The following is a 24,961-nucleotide window of genomic DNA, read 5'->3' as shown; positions in this document are numbered from 1 at the left end:
AAGCTTACAAGAGGTTGCCCCAACTCCAGCCTTAGGCTCTCATAGAAGTCAGTCCTTCAAAACCCACAACTGGGTTCACCCCATCGTTATAAGTTCATAACTGTCTCAGATTCAGAATAAGAACTACCATGAATAGTTCAGTCTTTCCTTGATGCTGCTTGGTCATCTGATCTTGGCCTCATGTAACAAGTGATCAGCAAGCAGTAGGGCGTGGCTGGGTTCAGGGCCGCCCAGAGGATTCAGGGGGCCTGTGGTCTTCGGTGGCAGAGGGCCCCCGCCGCCGAAGACCCGGCACTTCGGCGGCGGGTCCCGGAGCGGAAGGACCCCCCGACGCTGAAGATCCGGAGCAGAAGAAGCTCCGGGGGCCCGGGCCCCGCAAGAGTTTTCCGGGCCCCCGGAGCGAGTGAAGGACCCCGCTCCAGGGCCCCCGAAAAACTCTCGTGGGGGCCCCTGCGGGGCCTGGGGCAAATTGCCCCACTTGTCCCCCCCTCTGGGCGGCCCTGGCTGTGTTTTGCATAACCAGGAATTTGCATTCACCTCCCCTAGATATTTTCCAGGAAAACCACTTAACACTTTTTGTTCCAAAAGTCCATTATTATCTGGCACGTTATGCAACATAGTCCTTTGTACCCCCAGGTCTCACATCTGTCAGATCTCCCCACTCCAGATGTTACATACATTCCTGGCCCATGATAATACATAAATCATTCATTTAAAATAATGGACCCCAAAGATGTATAAACTTAATTCAATAAGGTGTATCAAGGATACTGCTGAAAAATGCTGTATTATCTGTCACGCTTACGTCCAAAAATATACTGCCCAAAGGTGAGTTTATTTGGCCAGGAAAGCTTTTTTTGTGTGTGCGCGCTATTGAGTGAAAATTAAGTTTCTTCACAAGTTAACTTTCCTGATTTTTTTTTCTTGAACTCCAATTTAATTTCATTTTTAAAAGCTTCAAATATGTCATTGGCTCATTCCTTAATGACATGCCTTTGACATGTTTCAAGTCATTTTGTTGACAAAGTTGAGCATTACAATATTCTGCATTGTATAAACACATTGTACAAACTTCTGGTGTTTAGGACCGTACCAGAGATGCAGTTTTTCAAATATAGACAATTTAGCTTCACACATTGAACTAAATGATCTTCTGGAGTAGGGTTTTTGTGTGTTGAATTTCCTTTCAATCTTTTTAATTGAAGTGACTCCATCATTAGACTAATATGCAGCTGTGAAATTAAGTTTAAGTTAAAGTCTAAAATATGACCCTGCCAAAATGCACCATGTACATTTGTGAATATTCTGGCAATTAGAATTTGTTGCTCATGATGAGTAACATCATTTTTAAAATAACTTCATATTAGTCTTATGTTTCTTTCTCAAAATAACAAAAACATTTAATCCTTATCTAGAGATTAATCATTGAAAAGAATTATTTTTTACATTTGTAAAAATTAAAATGTCCAAATGGATTTTTTTCACAGTCTTTATTCATTTCCTCACTCACCTATGCCTCTTTACTCTAAATCAGAAGCCCAGACAAAAAATTTTGCTATTTAACTTGCGGGCTGAGATCTTGTACCACTTTTTCTGCCTGGATTGAATTTTATTTCCAATTTGCAAGCCCCTGAAAACAGAGTTCACAGTGGAAACATGACATAAATAACCTTGATTGTTGTGAGTATAATGCTATATGTGGGTACTGTGTGTATAATATATATAAAGTATTTATAAATATTAAAAAGTTTAGATTAAGGGAAACCTTTCTAAGTATGTATGTGTGTGGTCCTGTCTAGCTTTATATAATGCCAGCTAATTTAACTAAGATTATAACCTCAGTACAGTTAAATTTCCTGGATGGACGTTCTAGTGTACACATCATCATTACAGCTGCTGCTTGCACGATATAGAGCAAACAAGAATGCAACATTTTAAGCCTATTTTATTTTTAAATTGAGGAAGCAAATCTGTATTTTTTTTGTGAATAATTTTAGAAACTTTGGGAAGGGATGGAAGAATGTAAACATACACTTAGGAAAGATAAAGCTGGTTTAGCTAGACTATTTATTGGTGTAGAAATTTTGTTTTCAAGTTAGAATTCATAGAAATAACTTCATTCCCTGATTAAAGCAACTTTTTATATAGATAATTGGAGTAAAATCATGTTTTGTAGTCTAGGTTGAGACCAGAAATCCCCTCTCTAATTGTGATCCATGTAAGATTTTTAACTCCTTAGTCTCTCTCTCTTTCTTTAGAGCACTTAAATATATTTTTTAAATGTATTATATTTTGCTTTAAAATTCAGAATCATGACTCAACTACATTTTAGGTAAGAAGCTATCATAAGAAATGATGCTTTGAACTTAAATTAGAAAAATTGGAGCTGCTCTGTGGTGGTGAAGACATGGTTTCTCAGATTACTTGCAAACACAAGTTTTTACTGCAGTCTGCATTGCAGAACCAATGTATCTGAATCCTCAAGCTATAGTGTACTCTGCTTATGCAGCAACAACAACAAAATTTCATCTAATTTCTGATTTCATAAACTTATCAGTGATAAGATAAGCAAGGGCACAACTTGCTTTTTGGAAACTGGCCTCAGCTTACTGTACTCAGAAAAATATCATTTTGACTTGGCATTGAGCAAACTGATGCAAACATTCTTATTGTGTGCCAGATATGAATGTGATGCTTTACAGAAGTGTAAATAAGCAGTGCTGTAAATATTTAACACCTGAGGCCAATATTTCCAATGAGTGCCTAAATTTAGGCTTCTAAAACCATATCTAGACACCCAAATGAAATAGGCCCATTTTTTTCAGAAACAATGAACAATCCCAGTGATGTTTTTTTGAACAAAACTACTATTGACGTTCTTATAGTTACCCTGGGAAGTATATTGAAAGATGCTCCAAAACATCAGTTTTTAAGGAGTTTACTTTTCTTGCTTAGTTTTCAAAGAACAGTAGAGCATGAAAGGTTTTAAAATTCGTAATGGAAATGAAATGCGCACTCAATCTGACTGAGATTTCCCCCCCTCCCCCCCCCCCACACACTTGCAATTCTGAAAATCATGTATACTTAATTTTTCTGCCCAATGCTGCAAACTGACAGCACAATGGAAAGCAGCAAAACTGCTAGGGATAATTGTTTTAGTGTAGATTGCGTTTGCTTCAACTTCAGTTTCACAATGGAATATTTGAAATGTTAGTAAATTACAGTAATAGATGAGCAGAAGATGGCAAATTCTGGATCCAGATTTTTAAAAAGTCACATTTAAAGCAAAATATTTTCAGTCAGAAGTTAAACATAAGAATTGTAATATTAACCTGTACATGACCAGGAATGATATAACATATAAAATTTAGGAGAGCACTCAAAATCTTTTATATTAAGTGGTGTTTTTCTAGAGTTGTGTGAAACTATCATAGTGAAACCTGCAACAAAAGAAAATGTGGCTGGTTCTGTACTTCATTATAAGCCCAACATTTTCATCAGGTTTTCAAAGATTCATAAACCTTTCAGCCAACTTGTCCCAACTTTCATGATCATTGGCCAGATTGATTTCAGTTTTGTCTGATTTTTTTCATAGTTTCAACCCAACATTATCTACAGTGAGGCCATTTCAGCTAACTGGCACTTTGAGTTTGGGATTTATTTAGCCCCAAAAATTAGGGTGCAAAATCCATTTATGTGAACTGGATGGGATTCACACATATTCAAATGTTTCCACAAAACCCTGTGGAATGATATCAGGGTTTCGTGCTGATCTATTTTTTTTTCAATCCTCCAGACACAACTAAGGGAAGGCAGCAATGTCACTGCATATATCTCATAGTAGAAGTCCTTTAATACTGCATATTACTTGAGCCTTGGCTGTTTTAAACATGATTATTCAAACTCTGACCTTCCAATTCTCTTTCCTAACAAGCATTTTTCCGAAATTAGCATAGGAGTTGCGATTAGCTAAACTCAGTTAAGTTTCGAAACTTTTGCAAATGGCAATAGAACCAGCAGTCACTAACCTTCCCATGTCCTCTTTAATTTCACAGTAGTAGCATTTTCTGAATTGTTTCTAGTTTGACACTAGAATATAAATAAAGTAAACATTTTTTTAAAGTATTTTTGGCTAGAGAATTCAGGGTTAGGACTTGCTCCTACATATATTTGTTCCCAGCAGCGGCGGCTCCAGGCATCTGCGCTACAATCACGTGCCTGGGGCGGCAAGCCGCAGGGGCGCCCTGCCGGTCCCTGCGAGGGCGGCAGTCAGGCAGCCTTCGGCGGCTTGCCTGCGGGAGGTCCGCCAGTCCCGCAAATTCAGCAGCAGTTTGGAGGCGGGTACGCCAAAACCGTGGACTGGGGACGTCCCGCAGGCATGCCGCCGAAGGCAGCCTGCCTGCCGTGCTTGGGGCAGCAAAAAAGCTAGAGCCGCCCCTGGTTCCCAGACAAGATACAGTTGGTTATAGCTATAGCTTAATGGGACTGTGCTAATGTACTGTAAGTGTAGTGATATGATTGATGCCTGTAAAACTTACTGTTGTGCCTGTAAACTCAATATGCCATACGTTTTTAGAAACAAGTTTACTATTTTCAGTGAAGTGATAGGGTGCACAGCATAATCTTATTGCTGCCATATACGCACAACACATATGCAACATAAAGTACTATAAAAATAATGGTATAAAGCTTTTATAAACATATCTTTATATGCTGTAGAGTATTTTTGCTCCTCTTTTAAATAGAAAAATTTGTTATAGCTTTTTTTTGTTCTAGTAACTTCTGATTTGATTATGAAAAAGCTAAATATTTTTCAAGTTAATGTTTTCTGATATTTAAGGTTTCTATACACTCCGTGTGGCTAGGAAATAACATCACTCCATTGAGAGAAGAGGAGTGGGATGAAGATGAAGAAGATGAGAATGATATGCCTGCTCCTTCTTCACCACCAACCTCTCCTATTAACTCCAGGTCACTTGTGTTTTTTTTTTTGTTTGCCACTTGACCAGACTTCAGTTCTTGTGTTTTGAAGTCATTAAAAGAGTATAAAATGGATGCTGTGTAAGGATTGCTTTTCAAATAATTAGAAAAGAAACAATAATATAGTGATTGTAATCTTTGCTCATTGTACGTTGCAGGAAACACCGGGCTGGAGTTGATATACATTCTTGTTCTCAGTTCTTGCTTGAACTGTACAGTCAATGGATATTGCCATCAAATCCTAGCAAGAGAACACCAGTCATTCTGATTAGTGAAGTGGTGCGATCAGTAAGTCTAAAAAATAAATTCTGTGCCTTAATTGAGTGCACTTTCATGGTATGTTTGAGTTTACAGAGAGTTTATAAAGTAGCTTTTCCTAATATACAGAAAAACGGACTTCTGTAGGCATCGTCATTGATGTAATGATACATCCTTCATCTGTAATGATAACTTAAAGTTCAATGGGAAAGCTTTTGATTAAAATATATTAAGCTGTTTTAAGCATTCATTAATAGTAGAATATGTGTAAACTTGAGTTACAAATAAATATGTTATAAAAGAATACTTGAAAATAAATTCTTCTTTTAGTTGCCTACCTACTAAGACTAGAGTTCAGGATTCTGTATTTACCCTGTAATATAATGAGGGAGAAAATATAAAAGCAGAGGAACAAATGATGTAAGTAGGCACTAAGATTATTATTGAAGCATCTGATGAAATCTAGGATTCTTGAGGGCTGGAGAACTGGGGAGTGATTGCCACTGAAACTTTTTTAAGATAATATAAATTGAAAGGCAATTATTCATAGACTTAGAAAATGTTAGGATGGGACACTCTTGCTGCAAAAATAATGTATTGTGCATTTTTGGAAGTCTGGGTTCATAGTGTTGCTAAACAGTAACCTTCATTTGGACCCCAAAACTGCTTATTTTACTTTTGTTGTTGGTTTTGTAAGCCAAAAGGTTAAGGAAAGAGAAGTTATTTTTTGAGTGCTTGTCTGTATGTACTCCATGTCTGGTGCACATTTGCCCCATGAACATAATTGAAGTCTTTTGACTAGCACTGTCTGTTAGGCTGCACCTACCTCTTTCATGCCCTTGAGCCCCCCGCCCCCTGAACGTGAGAGAATAAGGTGTGTGGAGTGACCAAGAGATCCTCAGTTCCTTCTCACCACCCATGGCTGTAAGATTGAGCAAAGTTAGTGGTGTCTGGTCTCTTGCACTTGCGATCCCTGTTCTTCTGTTAGTTATTTGGCTAAGATTTTGCAAAGGCCTTATGTAACCCACTGCTGAGTGTGTTACAGTCCACTTCTATGCTGGCCATCAGAGCATATGAGTTGTTACAACCCCAGTTTACAGAACCTGTGGCTTGTAGCTCAAGCAGTAGCACCTCACGCTTTTAGTTCTAGAGATCCCTGGTCTGTTGGCCAAGAGGGCGGCCATCATGTTTACACTCAACTTGATGGGATTTCTGTGTATGTATGTAACATAACTTTTGAATGCTGCAACAGACCATTCCCTGACATTCTGGAATTGATCAAGGCATCAGTGGCCAGAGCCCTGTTGATTTTTGGGGGATATGGAAGACACATGAAGAAGCCCTGCCATCTCTTTAGCACAGCCCCAGCCTCAAGCACCTTTCCAGTTGTCTATAGATCAAAGCTGGCTATTGGCACCCATTAACACCATCCATCATAACTATATTCCTATCACAGGTCTGCCTATCCTCCCAAATGAGTTTATTATGTTTTCACCATTGCCATGATACTGTTACCTTCCTCGAAGCAGTTGATTTGACTGTCACTTCGAGAGTTGTCAGTCAGTCTTAGGAGATCCTTACCCTTTCCCCACCCTTTTTGGGAACCATTTATTTAGTTTTCAGGAAGCTTGAAACAATATTCCCATTGGCCAATGGGTGCTGGAGATAATAAGAAAAAAGTTACTCCATTCAGTTTCAAGAATTTCCTACAATCCACGTGCCTTCACCATCCCTTTTCTGGAACTCCTTCTTATAAGAGTCTATTATATTGTGAGGCACAATCCCTCCTGAAATTAGGAGCAATATGAGAAGGTTCCTCCTCAGTTTGTAAGAAAGGGCTTTTATTTCCATTATTTTCTAGTCCCCTCAAAAATCAAGAGGCTGCCCCATCCTAGACCTAAAAATCTAAACACATTCATCTGCTAATTCAAGTTCTGGATTGTGACCCTGTCCTCAATAATCATCACCTTTGATCCTCCAGACTGATTTGCAGCTCTTGAGCTCCAGGATGCATGTTTCCATCCATCCAGCACATAGGAAATCTCTACATTTTTGTGGTCAGCAACACACACGTTCAGTACAAAATGTGTCTTTCGGTTTGTCAAAAGCCCCAAGAACTTTTGTGAAATGTTTGGTTGCAGTAGCAGCTCATTTAATGTACCTCAACGACTGGCTGGTTCAAGGAACTTCTCCCTAGCAAGTCATGGACAGGATTCAGCATATTGTCTCCTTATGTGGTTGAGTATATTCTACAGGTTTATGGCTCAATATAAACGAGGCCTACTCCTCCTTAACTCCTGCTCAGAAAATATAATTTATCAGAGCCCTGATACACCTTTGCTGTGGTGTAGTCTGTCTACCTTGAGCCAAATTGGACATGTCTCTACTAATGGATCAACCATCAAGAAAATCCTCAAACAACTGTAAGTATGTGTCTGTGGTAGGACATGTGGTCTTATGCACATTTGTGACGGCAATCGCCAGACTCCATCTATGTTGTCAGAGGAATGGTTGTAGTCCTCTTACAGCCCACACCTTCACAATAGAGACATAAAGATTCAAATCCCCAAGTCTTGAGGTTGTTAAACTGGTAGAACAGGGGTCTCAAACTGGGGGTTGGGACCCCTCAGGGGGTCGCGAGGTTATTACATTTGGGGTCGTGAGTTGTCAGTCTCCACCTTAAACCCCGCTTTGCATCCAGCATTTATAATGGTGTTAAATATATTAAAAAGTGTTTTTAATTTATAAGGGGGGGGGGGGTCGCACTCAGAGGTTTGCTATGTGAAAGGGGTCACCAGTACAAAAGTTTGAGAACTACTGTGGTACAAGGACCACATCAAGTATGCAAGGGTGTTGCTTTCTACCCATCACTTCCTGTGAAGTGTACAGTGACCGATGTTTCGATGCCTAGATGAGCTCCCCATCCTAGCTATCTCAGAGCACTGGGTTGGTGGTCCAAAGAGAAGACGGTTACATATAAGTGTTCTAGAATACAGAGCAGTGTGTCTTGCTTATATGGCTTTTCTCAGCCACATCAGGGGACAAAGCATCCAAATGATGACAGACAATATAACTGCCATATTTTATGTAAATAAGCAGAGAAGGGCCAGATCCATTTGTCTAGGCAAGAAAGCCATTATCCTGTGGAAAGGCATATCCAACACCAAATAACGGTTTTGATAATCCACTTGCCATGTCTTCAGAACTTGCTAGCAGATATTTCTATCAGAACTACAAGTGCTTTGTGAAGGACTCTGACATTGGGTCAGTGTTTGACCAGTGGGATTTTCCTTGCACAGATTTGTTTGCAGTCAAGAACAAGAAGTGCAAAAATTTCTGCTCCACTGAGGGCCGAGTCCCAGTTCACAGTCAGATGCTTTTCTGATTCCATGGACATGAGGCCTATATTATGCCTGCCTATCCATCCATCTGATCCCATGAGTAATGAGAATGATTAATCCCAAATCCTGCTTAATCTCTCTTTTAGCTCTTGCCTGGACAGGTGGTGTAGAGCTCAAGAGGTTGTCCATATAGTCCCCCAATAACTCTTTCTTTCTTTCCCTCGGGACTTACTCAGCCAGGACAAGGGAAGAATACTTCCTTCAGACCTGGCATCTCTATGTCTCATGACATGGAAGCTGTGTTGTTGGTGGCTGTAGAGAGAACCTGCTCTACATATGGACCTCCAGGGCAGATTAGCACGTTGTATGGCACAAGAACACAAGCAGCCTCTGGAATTTGTTTCAGAAAATCCCATAACTGAGATATGTACGACAGCTAGTTGGAAGATGATACATACCTTTATTAAGCTTTATTCCATGGCCGAGGCATCTCTATCTGGTGCTTGATTTGGTAAAGCTGTGCTGCAATCATTATTTTAGTTAGAATCCAAGCACCCTTCTCTGTTATTTTGTCTACTGCTTGTGAATCACCAGATGAGGAATACATATAGACAAGCACTTGAAGAAGAAAGGGAAGTTACTTAATTTGTACAGTGACTGGAGCTCTTCCAGAAATATTATCTATATGTAGCCCACAACCCACCCTCCTTTCACAGCTATTGCAAGGTCTAACAACACTGGAATTCCATATTGGTGAAGGGACTGAGGGTTGGTTGGTCACTCCGCCCACTTTATGCCCTCAAGCGAGGGGGCTTAAGGGCATGAAAGGCACAGGCATGGTCCAATGGGCACTACTGATTCCAATCTTGGCCTGGGGCATAAGTGCCCCAGACATGGAATACATATTGAGAACACATCTCAAATCCAAGTTACTATACAGGTAAGTCTTCCCACCTCACCCCCCCCCCCTTTTTTTTTGACTCCTGATCATGGGTATGTGATAGTAAAAAATACCTGGGTGGTAGAATAGAGCGTTGAGGGATATGTTTGGGGCACCACCCCTATACATATTCAACACTGAGTTAGCTAACACATTGAATAAGGTAGTGAGCAATTCAGCCATAATTCCTAAAAGAAACCAGGGAGCATTTTCCGATGTTTTGTGTTACTGTTATTTAAGAGATACAGAATCCTAAACTCTGCTTTCAGAAGGTATGTAAGAAGAACTGGCTTTAAATGTTTTATTTTAAAATGTGTGTAAATGTCTTTCCACCATTTTGGGTTCTTTGTCTTTTAAAGTTTGACTGTTCCTTTTTAAACCAGTGTCTGATTAGGCTATATCTGATTTTACTGTAGCTTTCAAATTAAAACTTTTAACAGCCCATGTTACAATAAAAGGAGTTGAATTATTTTTTTGCTGGCAGTTACATTAAGTGGGGACAGTCTAATGTTTGTGACTTGATAATTACAGATTTTTCTACTCCATTTTTATCATTTTCACAGCTTCTGGCAGTGTCTGACTTGTTTACAGAAAGGAATCAATTTGAGATGATGTACACCACATTGACAGAATTGCGGAAGGTGCATCCATCAGAAGATGAGATTCTCATTCAATATTTGGTACCAGCCACATGTAAAGCAGCTGCTGTTCTTGGAATGGTAAGAAATTGTCACTTAAAAGTTGTGGCAAGTCTGTGAATGTATTGCCATTTTGGTCTATTTGATGCTGGAATTGCCGCACTTCCACCACAAAGAACTGGCATATTTCAGAGGTTTTAGGGAGCACCTCTCATGGTGGCAGCTTCATATTTTTAATACATTTTTAATTACTCTCATCCATCCATTTTTTAATAATTTTAATAATTAGATTAACATAATCAAAGCTAGACCCAGTGTCTTTAATTGTGTCCTGAAGACTGCTATATTTGTGGTTTGGAGTGTTCTGGGGAATGAATTCCAGAGGGGAGGCCCTTAAATGGCAGAGTAGTAAATAAAGATGAGGACAGGGCAGTCATACGGAGTGATTTGGATCACTTGGTAAGCTGGGCCCATTCAAACAAAATGAATTTAAATACAGCCAAATGCAAAGTTATACTTCTAGGAATGAGGAATGCAAGCTATATGTATAGAATGGGGGATGTATGCTGGAAAGCCATTACTTTAGGAAAGATCTAGGGATTATGGTGGACAAGCAAGTCAACGTGAGCTCCCAGAGCAATGCTGTGGAAAATAGAACTAATGTTATCCTTAGATGTATGAACAGAGAAGTAGGGATGTGATTTTGACTCTCTATGTGGCATTGGTGGGACTGACTTTGGAATTCTGTGTCCAATTCTGGTGTCCCTATTTTAAAAATAATGTTGAAAAATTAGGGAGGGTGTAGAAAAGAGCCACAAAAATTATTCAAGGGCTGGAGAAAAGGCCTTACAGTGAGAGATTTAAAGAACTCAAACTGTGTAGCTTAACATAAAGAAAATTGAGAAGTGACTGGATTACTGTATTGAAGTACTTTCATGGGGAGAAGAGACTGGGTACCAAAGGGCTCTTTAATGTAGCGGAAAAAGGCACAACAAGATGTTTGGAAAGTGAAGCTGGGCATATTCAGATTGGAAATAGGCCAAAAAAATTTAGCACTGAAGGTGGAAAAAAACTGGAACAAACAACCAAGGAAAATGGTGGATTCTCCATCTCTTGATGTCTTCAAATCAAGAACGGATGCCTTCCTGGAAGATATGCTGTAGTCAAACAAAAGTAATTGGGATCAATACAGGGGTAACTGCATGAAATTTAATGTCCTGTGATATGCAAGAGGTTAGCCTAGATGATCTAATGTTGCCTTCTGGCCTTAAACTCTGTGAAACTGAGAGCCTTCCTCTGGACCAGCAAGAGCCCCCATTTGATTTTTAACTGCTGTGACAAGGGATGCGGTAAGAGGCCATCTCTCCGATAGCCAGGTACCAGATTATTCAGGGCTTTAACGATAACCAGCAGCCCCTTCAATTACCCCCCCCCAAAACCAAACAGGAAACCTTTGTAGAGACTTGAGCACAGGTCGGTCTATGTAATGGTTCATGCCACTCCAAAGTTGGGTAGTTGCTGTGCGTGCAAGATTGTAGATTAGGATGGACTTTTTGTAGTCCTAAAAAGACTGCATTTTAGTATTCTAGGCAAAGGCATGGAGGCCCATTGCTAGGTCCACACTAGGAGTGAGTGACCATAATCCTATGATCAGTTGTAGATAGTGAATGTTACCATTGAGCTGCTGCCGTCACCAGAGAGAGCCTGAGCAGTGATAGATCCACTAAGACTCCAAACCTGAAAGTCATTGTAGTGAAAGATGGAAATACATTCTCCAATATATGGTGCAGAAACCACCTTCACCTACACCCAACCACTTCCACTAAAAATTCTCATTCCATTCATGAAGCTCATTGGAAGCAAAGCTGCTGCCATAAACATCTCCCTGTAAACTTTCATAAAGCCACTTGGTTGCCCTCCTTTAAAATCCCTCCTTAAAATCTTCTTTGCTGTGATGCATACAAAAAGCTTGACAATGGTTAGGCAGCTAGTGTGCTGTGCTTAACTATTGTCTCATTGTGTCCTTGAACGGGTGCCCCTCCTCCCCCAGCTGTTTGTTTCTGTCCACCTGCTTGTCTTTGGGGCAAGGGCTGTCTTGTTATGTTTATAAGTACCTAGCATAGTGAGGCCTTGAGCCCTGATTGGGACCCCTGGGTGCTACTGCAATATATATAAGCTGCATTCCAACCTTCTCAGCTTCTGCTTCTTCGGTTACAATCCTCTAATACAATGTTCACCCTAAACATACAGGTGATGGGGAGGAAGCGGTGTCCAGGTCTGAGTGTCAGTGGCCATGGGTAACAGATAGATAGTTGTTTCACTGGACCATCAACAGTGTGTCCCAATGACTGAGGTTCCATGGTAATGTTTACCATAGATGCCGTTTAGAGTGCTTACGTGCCAAGCATCCTTATATGCAAATCATGGGCATATAGCAGTCTGTTTCATATATTAGCATTCTTCTTCACATGTCCACCAGTTTGGAGGACCATTGACAGATTGGAAACTTCTAGGAGCTAAAGGCCTACATATAAGGATGCTTAGAATATAAATATACTAAACTGCATCCATGGCATCCCTTACCTATCAGTATTATTAGTGCTTCCCCTAAACTGATGATATATTATGACAGTTTTTCTTTTCCAAGTATGACAACATTATGTTAACATCTTGGTACAATGGTTTGCCATTTCACTTGCAAAAAGTTGATAAAGTACTTACACTGATTTAATGTTATGATCTTTTTGAGGAGAATGCTTTTACACTGAGAATTAGATGCAACCTTTTTAGTTTAACTAAATTTGCAAGCCAGAATATACCAGTTTTCCAACTTGTCCGAAGGGAGATTTGAACATTATTCAGATATCTAAGTACTTGTTTTGTGTAAACCTCTGATTCATGGTACATCTTCTATTCTTTAGTTCACTAACAAACATTTTTCCAGTTGTAATGAATCATCAGAATGGTGCACTGGTCCAGTAATGCTTTTAGTGCATGGTTTTGTTTATGTGCATTAGGATAAAGCTGTAGCCGAGCCAGTAAGCCGTCTGTTGGAATCAACACTACGCAGCACCCATATGCCAAGTCGGATTGGAGCTCTGCATGGAATTCTTTACATCCTTGAGTGTGACCTGCTTGACGAAACAGCAAAGCAACTCATTCCAATTATCAGCGAGTATTTGCTTTCCAATCTGAGAGGGATAGCCCAGTAAGTGTTCTGTATTTGAAATTTTGCAGTGTTCTAATGCAAAGAACAATTTGAACTGTAGAATAAGCATCTAGAAGTATCCTGGTTTATCCAAATCTCTTGATCCTGTAAAACAAGCTTTTTGAGAAGATTCTGAGGAGACTTCAGGTTGAGAATATGCTAATTACATTTCTTGCGGTGTTACTATTTTTGCTTCTGATTCCAATTGAAAATAGAGTGCATACTCATGAGCAAAAAGCTTTTACATTTCAGGTTTGAACCTCAAAAAGATAGTTGGTTTCAAGATTGAGGTGAATAGTCAGTTTTTATTTTTATATGTACATTGTTTGCCTGTCCCCTAGCCATTTTGAAATTTAACAGGCTCTCAGACTGGAAACTAAAGGTTTCTATCCATAGATCAGAAATCATAATAGTAGTTGATACATACTAGTGTCCCTTGCCACTATCTTCAGCTTTGATTTGCAGAAGTGACGTGCTTGAAGGGAGAGAGAAAAATAAGTGTTTGATAGTTCAGTAGAGTATATTACAAAATCTTCCCTTGTTTTAATTTCAAAAAGCAGTGGTTTTCAACCTGTGGTCCGCAGACCCCTGGGGGTCCGCAGAGTATCTCTAAGATTTCCAAGGGGGCCTGCACCTCCATCTGAAATTTTTTAAGGATCCACAAATTAAAAAGATTGAAAACCACTGTCATAAAGGGTTTAAACTTTCTTCAAGTGCTTGTACATGTCCATTCCACTGTAGGTGTGTGCTGCCTCTGAGCACAATCGCCAGAAAAGTTTCCCTCGGTGGTACCCATCAGGGCGGCTCGAGCGTCCTCTGGGGTGCTCATAGCACTGGTATAAAGGGCCCAGCTGACTCTGTGCCCCCTCAGTTCCTTCTTACTGCCTGTGATGGTTGCTGGAACTGTTCCTCTTGCTTTGACAAGCATTCTCAGTGATCTTTGTTTCCTCTGATTATTGTATATAGTTGGCATAGTTTTTAGTCAGTTAGTATAGTTTGTGTATCTTGGTTAGTTAGCAGAGTTTCATCTAGGCATGCCTCAGTCACCAGGCTTCAAGCTTTGTGCCTCTTGCAACAAGACTATGTCCCTGAGTGACCCAGAAGTGCTTGGGTGAGGCTCACGTCGGGGACCAATGCCAGATTTGAAGGGATTTTAAGCCCCATACAAAGAAAGACTGGGAGGTCAGGTTGAAGTTCCTGGTTATGGAGGTGGCACCGAGACCTTCCTCTGAGTTGAGCAGTCGGACTCAGTACAGTATCAAGCACCTCGGCATCAGTGCGCTCCGCCTACCATGAGGGAGTCCCAGCACTGTTCGCCATCCCCAGTGCTGAGGAAGAGACATAAGAAGCAGCCAGCCGAGAAGGGATGTTGCCTGACACCTAAGGCCAGGCACGTGGAGCATAGCAGAGTGCAACCTAAGCCAGGCCACTGCTCTGCTTCAGCAGCGCAGCAGTCAGCGTCATTGACTCCGGCCCTTATATGGGTGCCATTGAGTCAAGTACCAGATGAATAGTCAGCACTGGAGGGACAGTGCGGTACCAGTGCTATTGCGATGCCATCCATGCAGGCTTCACTCAGTGCCACCAGGCACCTGCTATTGCTGTGGTACTGGTGTCATCAACAGTGTGAGAGCCAGTGGTATTGGTGTCGGCGGGCAGGAGAGAGTTGGTGGCCACCAGTTACCGTTCTGTACCCAGCCCTCCGGTACTGTCTAAGGGAAAACTGACCATGCTGGCTCCGACACAGGCTTCCCCATTTTGGCACTGCTCTCCAGCACCAGTGGGAACCACTCCTCCGTGGTCACCAGATAGACACTCCTCATTGTCGGAGTCAGAGATTGGGTCATACTACTCTTGTCCACTGCGGATCCGGGCACAGGCGTGCCATTGAATGCTTCGCCTAGTGGTCACTGGGGACCTGTGCCGATGCAATGGCCCTTTTGGAACCCGTGGGTATTTCCCCCAATCCTGGGGCCCCATTCGAGGGGGGGAGTGATCCCTAACAACGATTCCCACACGCTGGGCGTGCTGTGCTTGGTTGAGGCCCACGTCAAGGAGCGGTGATTTATCACTAGATTGTTCACGAAACAGACTCAAGGGGCTAGGGACCTTCGATTGAAATAGCACTTGCTCAAACAGGCCATGCAGCCAGCTTCTGCACCAAGGCCCTCGTTGGAGCCAAGGTCACCCTCAGGGTCCAAAAGTGTTACCGCTCCATGCTCTGGAGCAGGCACCTCTCTGAAGAGACAGAGGAGCTGTTCCCCATCGAGGGCACTGAGGAAAAGGTCCCGTAAGACCGATTTTGGACTGCTCCAGGAAGAGCATGGACCGACACAAGGTGTGGGATGTGGGATGGTGTGGCTATCTCTAATTGTTCCCTGGTACCAAGTAGGGAGGTAGAGACCCTGTACTGTCGACTCCGTTTCTTGCCCGGGGCATCCGGTGAGTCCAGTACCGACTAGGGCACTGATTGTTTCCACGTTGGTGACATAACAGGCAGCTACAGACCTCCTATGCCTTTCTGTTCCGACCTCTCCTTTGGTCCAGGACTTGGCCAGGACTGTGTTGATTGGCCACTGAACCCTTGGCTCTGTCAGGGCTCTGATGTTCCCCTTGCACAGTCAATGGAAGCAGGGCCGGTGCCAGGCTCAGTGCAAGGGACCTTGGCACCATTGCAGTCAGCACTGCAGATGTTACCTTGATGGCTTTCACCACCCTCCACTTTGACACCATCAGTACCACTGTTTCGGTACCACTGCTGAATTTGGTGTCAACATCGCTTCCAGCACCAGTGTACTTGTTGCCGGCAGTACTGCTTCCATCATCGGCACTGGTCCCTGCCTCATTCTGGGCTGTGGCTGAGTCAGATCAGTTATTCATTCCATCAGGTTGGACTCCACAGCGTTAAGGTCAGGATCTTTCTCTTGCTCTCCATCACCCAACCCACATCAGGAACAATTTATGGAGCACTATGGGCACCAGGATTGGCACTCCTCTTGTGATTCGGATGGGGAGTCCTGTCCTGACACCTTTTGGCCACTAATTCCCTATCCTTACCAGTGGCCTCCAGGGAATCCATAGGATGCTCCTTAATCGTGGAGGTTGCACTTCTCAGCTTGGTGCAAGGCAAGGTCACCGGGCAGATCGGTGTCAAGACCTGTGGACCCACCTCAGTGAAGCTACCTCTTCCCTGGAAATGTGGATTGCGAACCAGCGGGCATTGTCCAAGTACGACTTTGTAAACAATTGGACAGCTATGTCTTAAGTTTGCAGACCAGCTGCCTAAAACCTCCAGAGAGGAATTTTGTACATTTGTCAGAGAAGGCTGCTTAGTGGCCAAGATGTCATTGCAGTCCATGCTGGATGTCTCAGACACTTCAGCCAGAGTTATGGCCTCTGCTGTGAACATGAGCAGGGTGTCCTGACTGCAGAATTCAGGCATCGCTCCTAACGTGCAACAGGCCATAGAGGATTTGCCCTTCAATGGCTGAGTGTTATTTTTAGACAGGATGGACAAAACACTGCATTCCTTCAAGGACTCTAGAGCCAGCCTTTGTCTCTTGGGATGCAGAAGCACCACTTCGGTGGCCAACAGCAGCAATGCCATCTGCAACACACCTTTGGGAAGCCTTTTCCTCCCCGAGACAGTGGGATTACCCCAGAAGGGGGCAGTCAGGTCTGGGGGTTCGGCCAGTTGGCGTCCTCCCCCTGCACCACCCAAGTGCCCATTTTGATTCCTTGGTCTGGTCCAGTTGTCACTTCCTTTACCCCATCTCCATTCAGGGACAGGCTGGCACTCTTTTGGATGTTTGGGGCTTAATGGCAACTGACAGCTGGGTCCTAAGCACTGTCAGATAAAGCTATGCAATCCATTTCCTCTCCACTCCTCCAGCCCACCCACCCTCCCTCCCCGTCCCTCTTCAGGGACCCCTCTCATGAGATATTGCTCCTTGAGCAGGTCCATTCTTTATTTGCATTGGGAGTGGTGGAGGAAATTCCTCAAGAACCCTGGGGTCAAGACTTCTATTCTTCCTGGTTCCCAAACCCAAGGGAGGGGTAAGACCTATTCTCAACCTCAACAAATATATAAGATACATGAGGTTCCGGAGGTCACCCTATCAACTATCCTCCCCACGCTGATTCTGACTGGTTTGCTGCTCTGGACCTTCATGGTTGCATTCTTCACGGTGCTTATTTCCATGTGGCGATTCTTCTGAGCTACAGAAGATTTTTCTGGTTCGTTATGACAAACCACCATTTTCAGTGCACACTCCTTCTCTTCGGACTGTCTTTTGCCACCAGCGTTCTTACCAAATGTATGGTCATGGTGATGGCATACCTCCAAAAGAAGGGAATCCATGCCTTCCTGTTTCTGGACAACTGGCTACCCAGGGGCAAATCCAGGGAAGAAGTCCCTTCTCACGTGTGCATCACTCTGCGCTTACTCGACCGTCTGGGTCTCATGCCAAACATAGAAAAGTCAACATTGGTCCCTACTCAAACAATCGAGTTCATAGAGGCCCTAATACGAGTTTGAGAGAGTTCCTGCTGATCAACTGTTTGCAGACAATTTGCTGCCTTTGCTTCGGTCTGCAGTCTTAACTTTCCATGACAATGCGCATGTGCCTGATGCTCTTAGGCAACATGTCCACATGCACTGGTGATTCAGTTCTCAAGATTATGCCTCTGCCCTCTGCAAATATGGCTCAGGATGGTTTACCACCCAACCCTTCATCCCTGGACATGTTGGTCTGTCTCCCTTCGTTGATCCTGGATTCCTTGCAGTGGTGGATGTTTCACGGAAATGTATGTCAAGCCCTTACCATCCAGGACCATTGTCACCGACAGGTTACATAATGCATCTGGTGTCGTTGAGGGCCTGTGGTCAGAGCAGGAAGTTCCACTGCCTATCAGTGTCCTGGAGCTTTGGGCCATCTACAATGCCTTTTTCACTTTCCTAGACCACATCAAGGGTTCGATAGTTCACATGCTGACAATATCACTATGATGTATTATGTGAACAGGCAAGGGGGAGCACACTCCAGAGTGCTCTGCCAAGAGGCAATCAGGTTGTGGCAGTTCTGCATTGACGAGAATATCACTCCAATGGTTAATCACTTGCCCGGGATCCAGACTCTTCTCACGGATCATCTCAACAGGAATTTTTCCTTGAGCCATGAGTGGTCTCTGAAGCTCAGTGATCTGCGAGTCATTTTTGCAGAGTGGGGCATCCTGGTGATCAACCTGCTTGATACAAGGAACAACAGAAAATGCCATCTGTTCTGTTCTCAAGGGGGCCTCAGTACAGGCTCCCTGACCAATGCCTTCCACCTCAGCTGTCAGTCGGCTCTCCTGTATGCTTTTCCTCTGATCGCAGTCGTTCTACAGGTCATCCTCCAGCTGAAAGTGGATCAGACCAAGCTCATCCTCATTACCCTGGCATGGCAGAGGCAGGGCTGCTTTTCTGACCTTTTTGTGCTGTCAGTTTAGCCTCCCATATTCCTTCCTCTCCATCCTGACCTGCTCATGCAGAATCACGGTTGCATCGGTTGCATTCTTTATCCTGGGCTCAGCTCCCTGCATCTCATGGCATGGCTGCTCTAAGGTTGAATGAGGAGAAAGGGCTATTCAACAGGTCCTCCTCAGTAGTAGAAAGCCTATCAGGATAGCCTAGTCAGCAAAGTGAAAGCGTTTTTCATTGTGATCATTGGCCTGTGGAGTTCACCCAATGCTGGCTGGTATCCAGGACATCTTGGAGTATTTGCTTTAGCTTCAGTTGTCAGGGCTTATGCTTAGCTCGCTGACAGTGCATCTAGTGGCAGTCTCCTCCTTTCATCCACCCATTCATAGAAGATTGGTGTTTTCCAATTCCACAGTGGTGAGATTCTTGAAAGGAATCCTTCATCTCCATCCAGCAGTGCGGAAACCAGTTTCCTTCTGGGACCTTACCACGGTCTTTGCGGCTTTCTTGGGACCTCCATTTGACCCTCTTGCATACTGCCCTTTTCATCTTTTATGTCAAAAAAACTTTTTTCCTTGTGGCGGTAACATCTGCAAGGGGAGCGTGAGAGCTGCAGGCTTTGATGGCAGAGCCTCCTTACATGTAGTTCTGCAAAGACCGTGACATTGCAGCCGCACCTGAAATTTGTGTCTAAAGTGGTCTCTCGGTTTCATTAAAACCAGGAGGCATATTTGCTTCTTGTTGTTTTTTTCCCCCCTAAGCTGCATTCAGCTCCAGAGGAGCAGTGTCTTCACACATTGAACATCGGACAATGTCTGACCTTTTCTCTGGACAGGGCTAAACCCTTTTGGTCTTTGCCTTGTCTGTGTCATATGCAGACTGTATGAAGGGAGAAACAGTCTCCTCACAGATAATTTCTAAGTGGATAATTTTCTCCATCAAGACTGCATATAAAAAAGCTTCAGCTACACACCCTTTATGGGTGCAAGCTCATTCTACAAGAGTGCAAGGTATGTCAATAGCATTCTTAAGTGACGTCTCAATATTGGATATTTGCAGGGCTGCTACATGGTCATCAGTACATACATTTATGAACCATTATGCCATTACCACAGCATCCAGAGCAGATACCAACTTTGGGAACACAGTCCTGAAGTCCTTGTTTAAATAGACTCCGAGCACCTCTCTGGGTGGGGGTGGGGGGTACTGCTTGTGGGTCACCTAAGTGGAATGCACAGCTGCATCTACTCGAGAAAAAGAAATGGTTACTTACTGCAACTGGTTCTTTGAGATGTGATGCAGATGTTTATTCCACAACCCACCCGCTGTCTTTTCTGCATTAGAGTCTAGTTTCTGGATGTTCAGTGCAAAGGAACTGAGGCGGGTTGAGGTGGCACTACTTCGTATAGCCAGGGAGGGGCTATGGCCACAAGGTGCAAGTGTCATCCCTCTATGGATACTGTAGGCAAAATTCTTCAGGTCTGGCATGCTGGGCATGCGCACAGCTACATGGAATACACGTCCGCATCACATCTCAAAGAACCACAGTTTACAGTAAGTAACCACTTCTTTACTGATCTATAACCATTTGCTTTCTTGCTTATTTACAGCTGTGTACATGTCCATAACCAACAGCATATTTTAGTGATGTGTGCTGCGGCATTCTACTTGATAGAGAATTACCCACTTGATGTAGGGCCGGAATTCTCTGCAGGAATTATACAGGTATGTTTTGCACAATGCTCCAGATTACAGAAGATTGATGCAGTCTTGAAGCAGTGCAGATTTAAAAAAAAAACTTTTACGTGGATTATTATTGATCAGCTTTATGAAAAAAATGTTTTCTTCTTTGCATATATATCTGTATGGATGATCCACCCTAGGGTTTGTGTGTGCTCCCTGAGGGCCCACACTTGCTCAGAGCAGCACTTTGTGCCTCCAATTGAGGTCGTATAAGATACTTACCCACCGCCGCTCAGTTCCTTCTCAGCTGCCCGCGACTTGATACAGAGCAATTGTGTATCCGCTGATTCTTGGCTTCCTGCCTTTCTTAATATAGTGACTTATTCTAAATTTGTCTTTCATTTGTTTAGTTATTTTATTTCTCTTTTTAGTTTTAACACAGATGGGTGTAGAAGGAGCTTGCCCCCTCCCCCCACACACACCTTTTTCTTTGTCCTATGAGTTACGCCGAAGACCCTGGGGATTAAGCCCTGCCCAAAGGTCTTTTCCTTGTAGTTGACAGGCATTTGAGCTACCGTTGCTGCCTGGGAGACACCCATGTCCCATCAAAGTGCATGGTCTGTATGGGATTTAGAGGCAGGTTGCAGAAAGATAGGTAGGTTAGGCTGAAGCTCCTTCTAATGGAATACTCACTAGCCCCGGCTCCAGCCACACCTTCAGAGGCTAGGACTGCTTAGAAATAGAAGACTGTTTCCCCTGCTAGGGAAATAAGGAAGAGGGGTAGGTCACCCATAAATCCCACTCTGAGACCTCACATCTCTCAAGGGGAATGGTTGAGGTTCCCATACAATTCCAGTACTGAGCTGTCAGTACCATATAAGAAGCAGCATGTGGAGAATTCTTCTAACAGATAGCACAGGGAGCCATTTACCTCTCGGTACACAGGCTCCTACTCATGCTCTGGTACTGTCGTCTTCTCTGCACTGGAGTTCTGAGGTCAGAGAAGTTCCTCTACAAGCCTCTCTAGTACCACGCTCACCATCACTGGACTGACCACTCTCCTCTACCAACTCAGACTTCAGGATACCATAGCCCTCCAGCACCCTTCAGATTTCTCTCTTGGAGACCCTTTTCATACCAGAGGAAGTGGAGTCCCCTCTGTTATGGACTTCTATGAAAACCCTTTCCCTGGTACTGCTCAGTCACCTGCAACCACAATCATCCTGGATTGAACTCCAGTCAGGCCTCTGGTACCAGCACCTTTATCTGATGCTCCCCATTTCAGCCCAGGGGTGACACTTCTTCAGAATCCGAGGTCTCAGTATAGGCTCTTTTTTTGGCACCATACCATCACACCCCACTGAGCTGCCTTTCTGAGGAGGATCTTCTGGACCTCCCCAGATTCCGTACATCCAGGGGTTATGAATATCCTTGGGGAAAACCTTCCTCTCTCCACCCCCTTAGTGGGCTCACTGGAATCCCTGGGGTCAGCTTGGTGAACAATTTTATAGGGACCAGCCAAAAAGAGATCCCAATATCCATTGGCACCGCATCACTCACAGGCACCACCTGACCTACCTTCCGTACTGCAGGATCATCCTTTGGTACCTTATGCCCCTTTGGCCCTGGGACGCACTGAAGAAAAGCAGGACCCACAGATGGAGGGAAACTCACCCCATCAGCTAAGTTCTCTTCCTCCACCAATTAGGTGGTAATGCCCCCAACACCTTTTTTTGCTGACTACTTTCCAGCCTTCCAAGGCCTCATTAAATACCTGGCAGAATTCCCCCAGATCCCAGTAGAGGAGGTTCAGGAGTCTGTGCTCCTTGATGCACATTCTAAATATCACTCCTCAGGGCAAAATTGCACTCCCAATCAGTGAGGCTCTGTTATCGTCTGCTTGCACAATCTAACGAACATCTGCCAATATCCAGCCCACCTGCTAAGTGGACAGATAAAAAGGTACAGTATAATAACCAAACAAATGGAACATTTGTTTTCCCACCCCACTCCCAATTCCCTGGTGGTGAACGCAGCTAATGAAAGAAAATGACAAATCTGCTCCAGATCTTCTCCTTATGATGAGTCCAAATGTTTAGATCTCCTGGGTTGAAAAAGCTAGTCCGCAGTAGCTCTCCAATTTCAAGTGGCAAACTACCAAGCCCGGGTGGCAAATAATGATTTTAACACACATTCCAAGTTCACACATTTTATTGAACATCTGCCACAGGACCAGAGGGAACAATTTCAGGCCATCATTTTGGAAGGTCAGTTAATTGCTAAAACCTCTTTCCAAGCTGCCTTAGATGCCGTAGACATGGCTTCTAGAGCCTTAGCTATGGCTTTAGGTATGCAGAGACCATCCTAGCTCTAGTCTTCTGGCCTCCCAAGAGAAGTGCAGAATATGATTGAAGACCTTCCCTTTGAAGGTCCAAGCTCCTCAGTGCTTACAGACTTGTCCCTCCACACACTGAGGGACTTGAGGTCAAATTTAAGGTCTCTGGGAATTTACATTCCTGCAACAGAGAAACAGTTTAGTCCCAAACATCACAGTGCTCTATACAGCGTCAGTACCATTCTCAGCAAACTTTTCTCAGACCTTTGGACTTTCAGAGGAGATCTAGATCTCCAAAAAGAGACCACCCCCTTTTTACAATATCATCATCTGCTCCTCCCTCTAAGAAACAATTTTACATCTTGGACGAGGGCATCTACTTTCCTGGATCCTGTGCTGAGGAAACCCTCCTTTGAACCTACATACATGTTCTTTCCTCCACCTCTCCCTCAGGACTTTGTTCCTTATAGCCATAATTTCACTCAGTGCTTGTATGGCAGACCTGTCATTTACTACCTTCTGTAGAGATAAGGTTACACTGTATCCCCATCCTCATTTCTTCCCTAAGGTCTCTTTGGAATAATATTAATTAAGAGATCCACCTACCAATGTTTTATCCAAAGCCTCATGTCTCCAAGAGATCTGCCTACATACGCTCCAGGGATGGTATGTTTCCAGGTATGATACTACCTTTGGTGTTGCAGTCTTCTTGGACTTGCCTCTTCAGCACCCGCCTCCCACAGCAGAGCATCCATAGGGACATATACTCGAAGGAGGAGGAGAGGTTACTTGCCTTCAGTAACTTGAGTCCTTCAAGATGTTTTGTCCCTCTGGGTCCTCTGTTTCCCGCCCTCCTTTTTCTTGTCTGTGGTGGCTCTGCTTCACAGTCAAGAAGGAACTGAGTGGTGGTGGGTCCAGGCCATCTTTTGTGCCCTCATTTGTAGGCACAGGGTGCTGCTCTGTGCAGGCATGGACCCTCGAATACTGCTTTGCATTCTCCAGTCAAGGGTAGCCACGCATCCTATAGTGGAGCACCCATAGGAAGAAAACATCTCAAAGAACTCAAGTTACAGTATGATGAGTACCCTCTCTTCTCTCCCCCCCCCCCCCAAAAGGGATTTGAATGAGAGATTAAATCAGTTCTCCTTGTTACAATTGTACATTAGTAGTTTTCTGATATATTGGTATCGGAGTTTAGTTAAATACAATCAATTGTTTCTTAGATTTCTTTCTTGCTTATTTCAGGTCTGTGGCGTAATGGTGTCTGGAAGTGATGAATCAACTCCATCCATTATTTACCATTGCGTCCTCAGAGGATTAGAACGACTCCTTCTTTCAGAGCAACTTTCTAGACTGGATAGTGAATCTTTAGTTAAACTAAGTGTTGACAGAGTGAACATACACAGCCCCCACAGAGCAATGGCAGCCTTGGGGTTAATGCTGACTTGCATGTATACAGGTGTGGATTTATTAGTCAATTATTTATGCTCTGTGTTTTAAATACATCTTTTTAGTAGACTAATATCTAGCTCCTCTAGAGCACTTTCCAGAAAATTAAACAAATGTTTACAGCTTACTGACGGAAATGAATTTTTTTCAGTTATACCTGTATTCCCATAGTGAACTTATTATAAGATATCTTTTTTTCTGCTTAGGAAAAGAGAAAATCAGCCCAAGTCGTGCAACAGATGCAAATCCCACAGCTCCAGACAGTGAGTCTGTTATTGTAGCTATGGAACGGGTGTCTGTTCTTTTTGATAGGTAAGAAAACAAAACCTGCAGCATAAACTGGAATAAAAGCCTCACATTTTGGCATTGGCTCAATTTGTTGGTCACTATTCTGTTCATGATTTTAAAATGTCATTGCTGATAGTTACTGTGCTGTTGATTAAAAATACTTTACCAATAATGTACACAGCAATGTCATTACAGCGGTTGGGTCCAACACAGACGTACAAGAATGTAAATAGGAAACATTAAACGTTATACAAAACAAATGCCTCTGCTTACCTAAAATACATGCCTCAGCACATACGGTGATTACTTGTGTAAAATATTTGAATGATCATAACAAAGTAAGCATTAACAATACTATAATCCTATTTATTGACACTTAT

General features: G+C 43.2%; 1 protein-coding gene across 1 annotated transcript in view; it reads left to right on the top strand.

The window, feature by feature from the left end:
• The window catches only part of HTT (huntingtin), a 211,476-nt gene that overhangs the window by 179,951 nt on the left and 6,564 nt on the right, over positions 1 to 24,961 (top strand). Inside the window, exons 58-64 of the mRNA XM_065405845.1 lie at positions 4,841 to 4,971; positions 5,139 to 5,268; positions 10,083 to 10,238; positions 13,175 to 13,365; positions 20,437 to 20,551; positions 24,090 to 24,303; positions 24,500 to 24,605. Coding sequence (XP_065261917.1) covers positions 4,841 to 4,971; positions 5,139 to 5,268; positions 10,083 to 10,238; positions 13,175 to 13,365; positions 20,437 to 20,551; positions 24,090 to 24,303; positions 24,500 to 24,605 — 1,043 coding nt within the window. The remainder of the gene's footprint in view (positions 1 to 4,840; positions 4,972 to 5,138; positions 5,269 to 10,082; positions 10,239 to 13,174; positions 13,366 to 20,436; positions 20,552 to 24,089; positions 24,304 to 24,499; positions 24,606 to 24,961) is intronic.

The sequence above is a fragment of the Emys orbicularis genome, chromosome 5, assembly GCF_028017835.1.
Source record: "Emys orbicularis isolate rEmyOrb1 chromosome 5, rEmyOrb1.hap1, whole genome shotgun sequence".
NCBI classification, from domain to species: domain Eukaryota; kingdom Metazoa; phylum Chordata; order Testudines; family Emydidae; genus Emys; species Emys orbicularis.
Note: the sequence above shows the minus strand (reverse complement) of the source record. Positions and strands in the feature narration are given on the sequence as shown.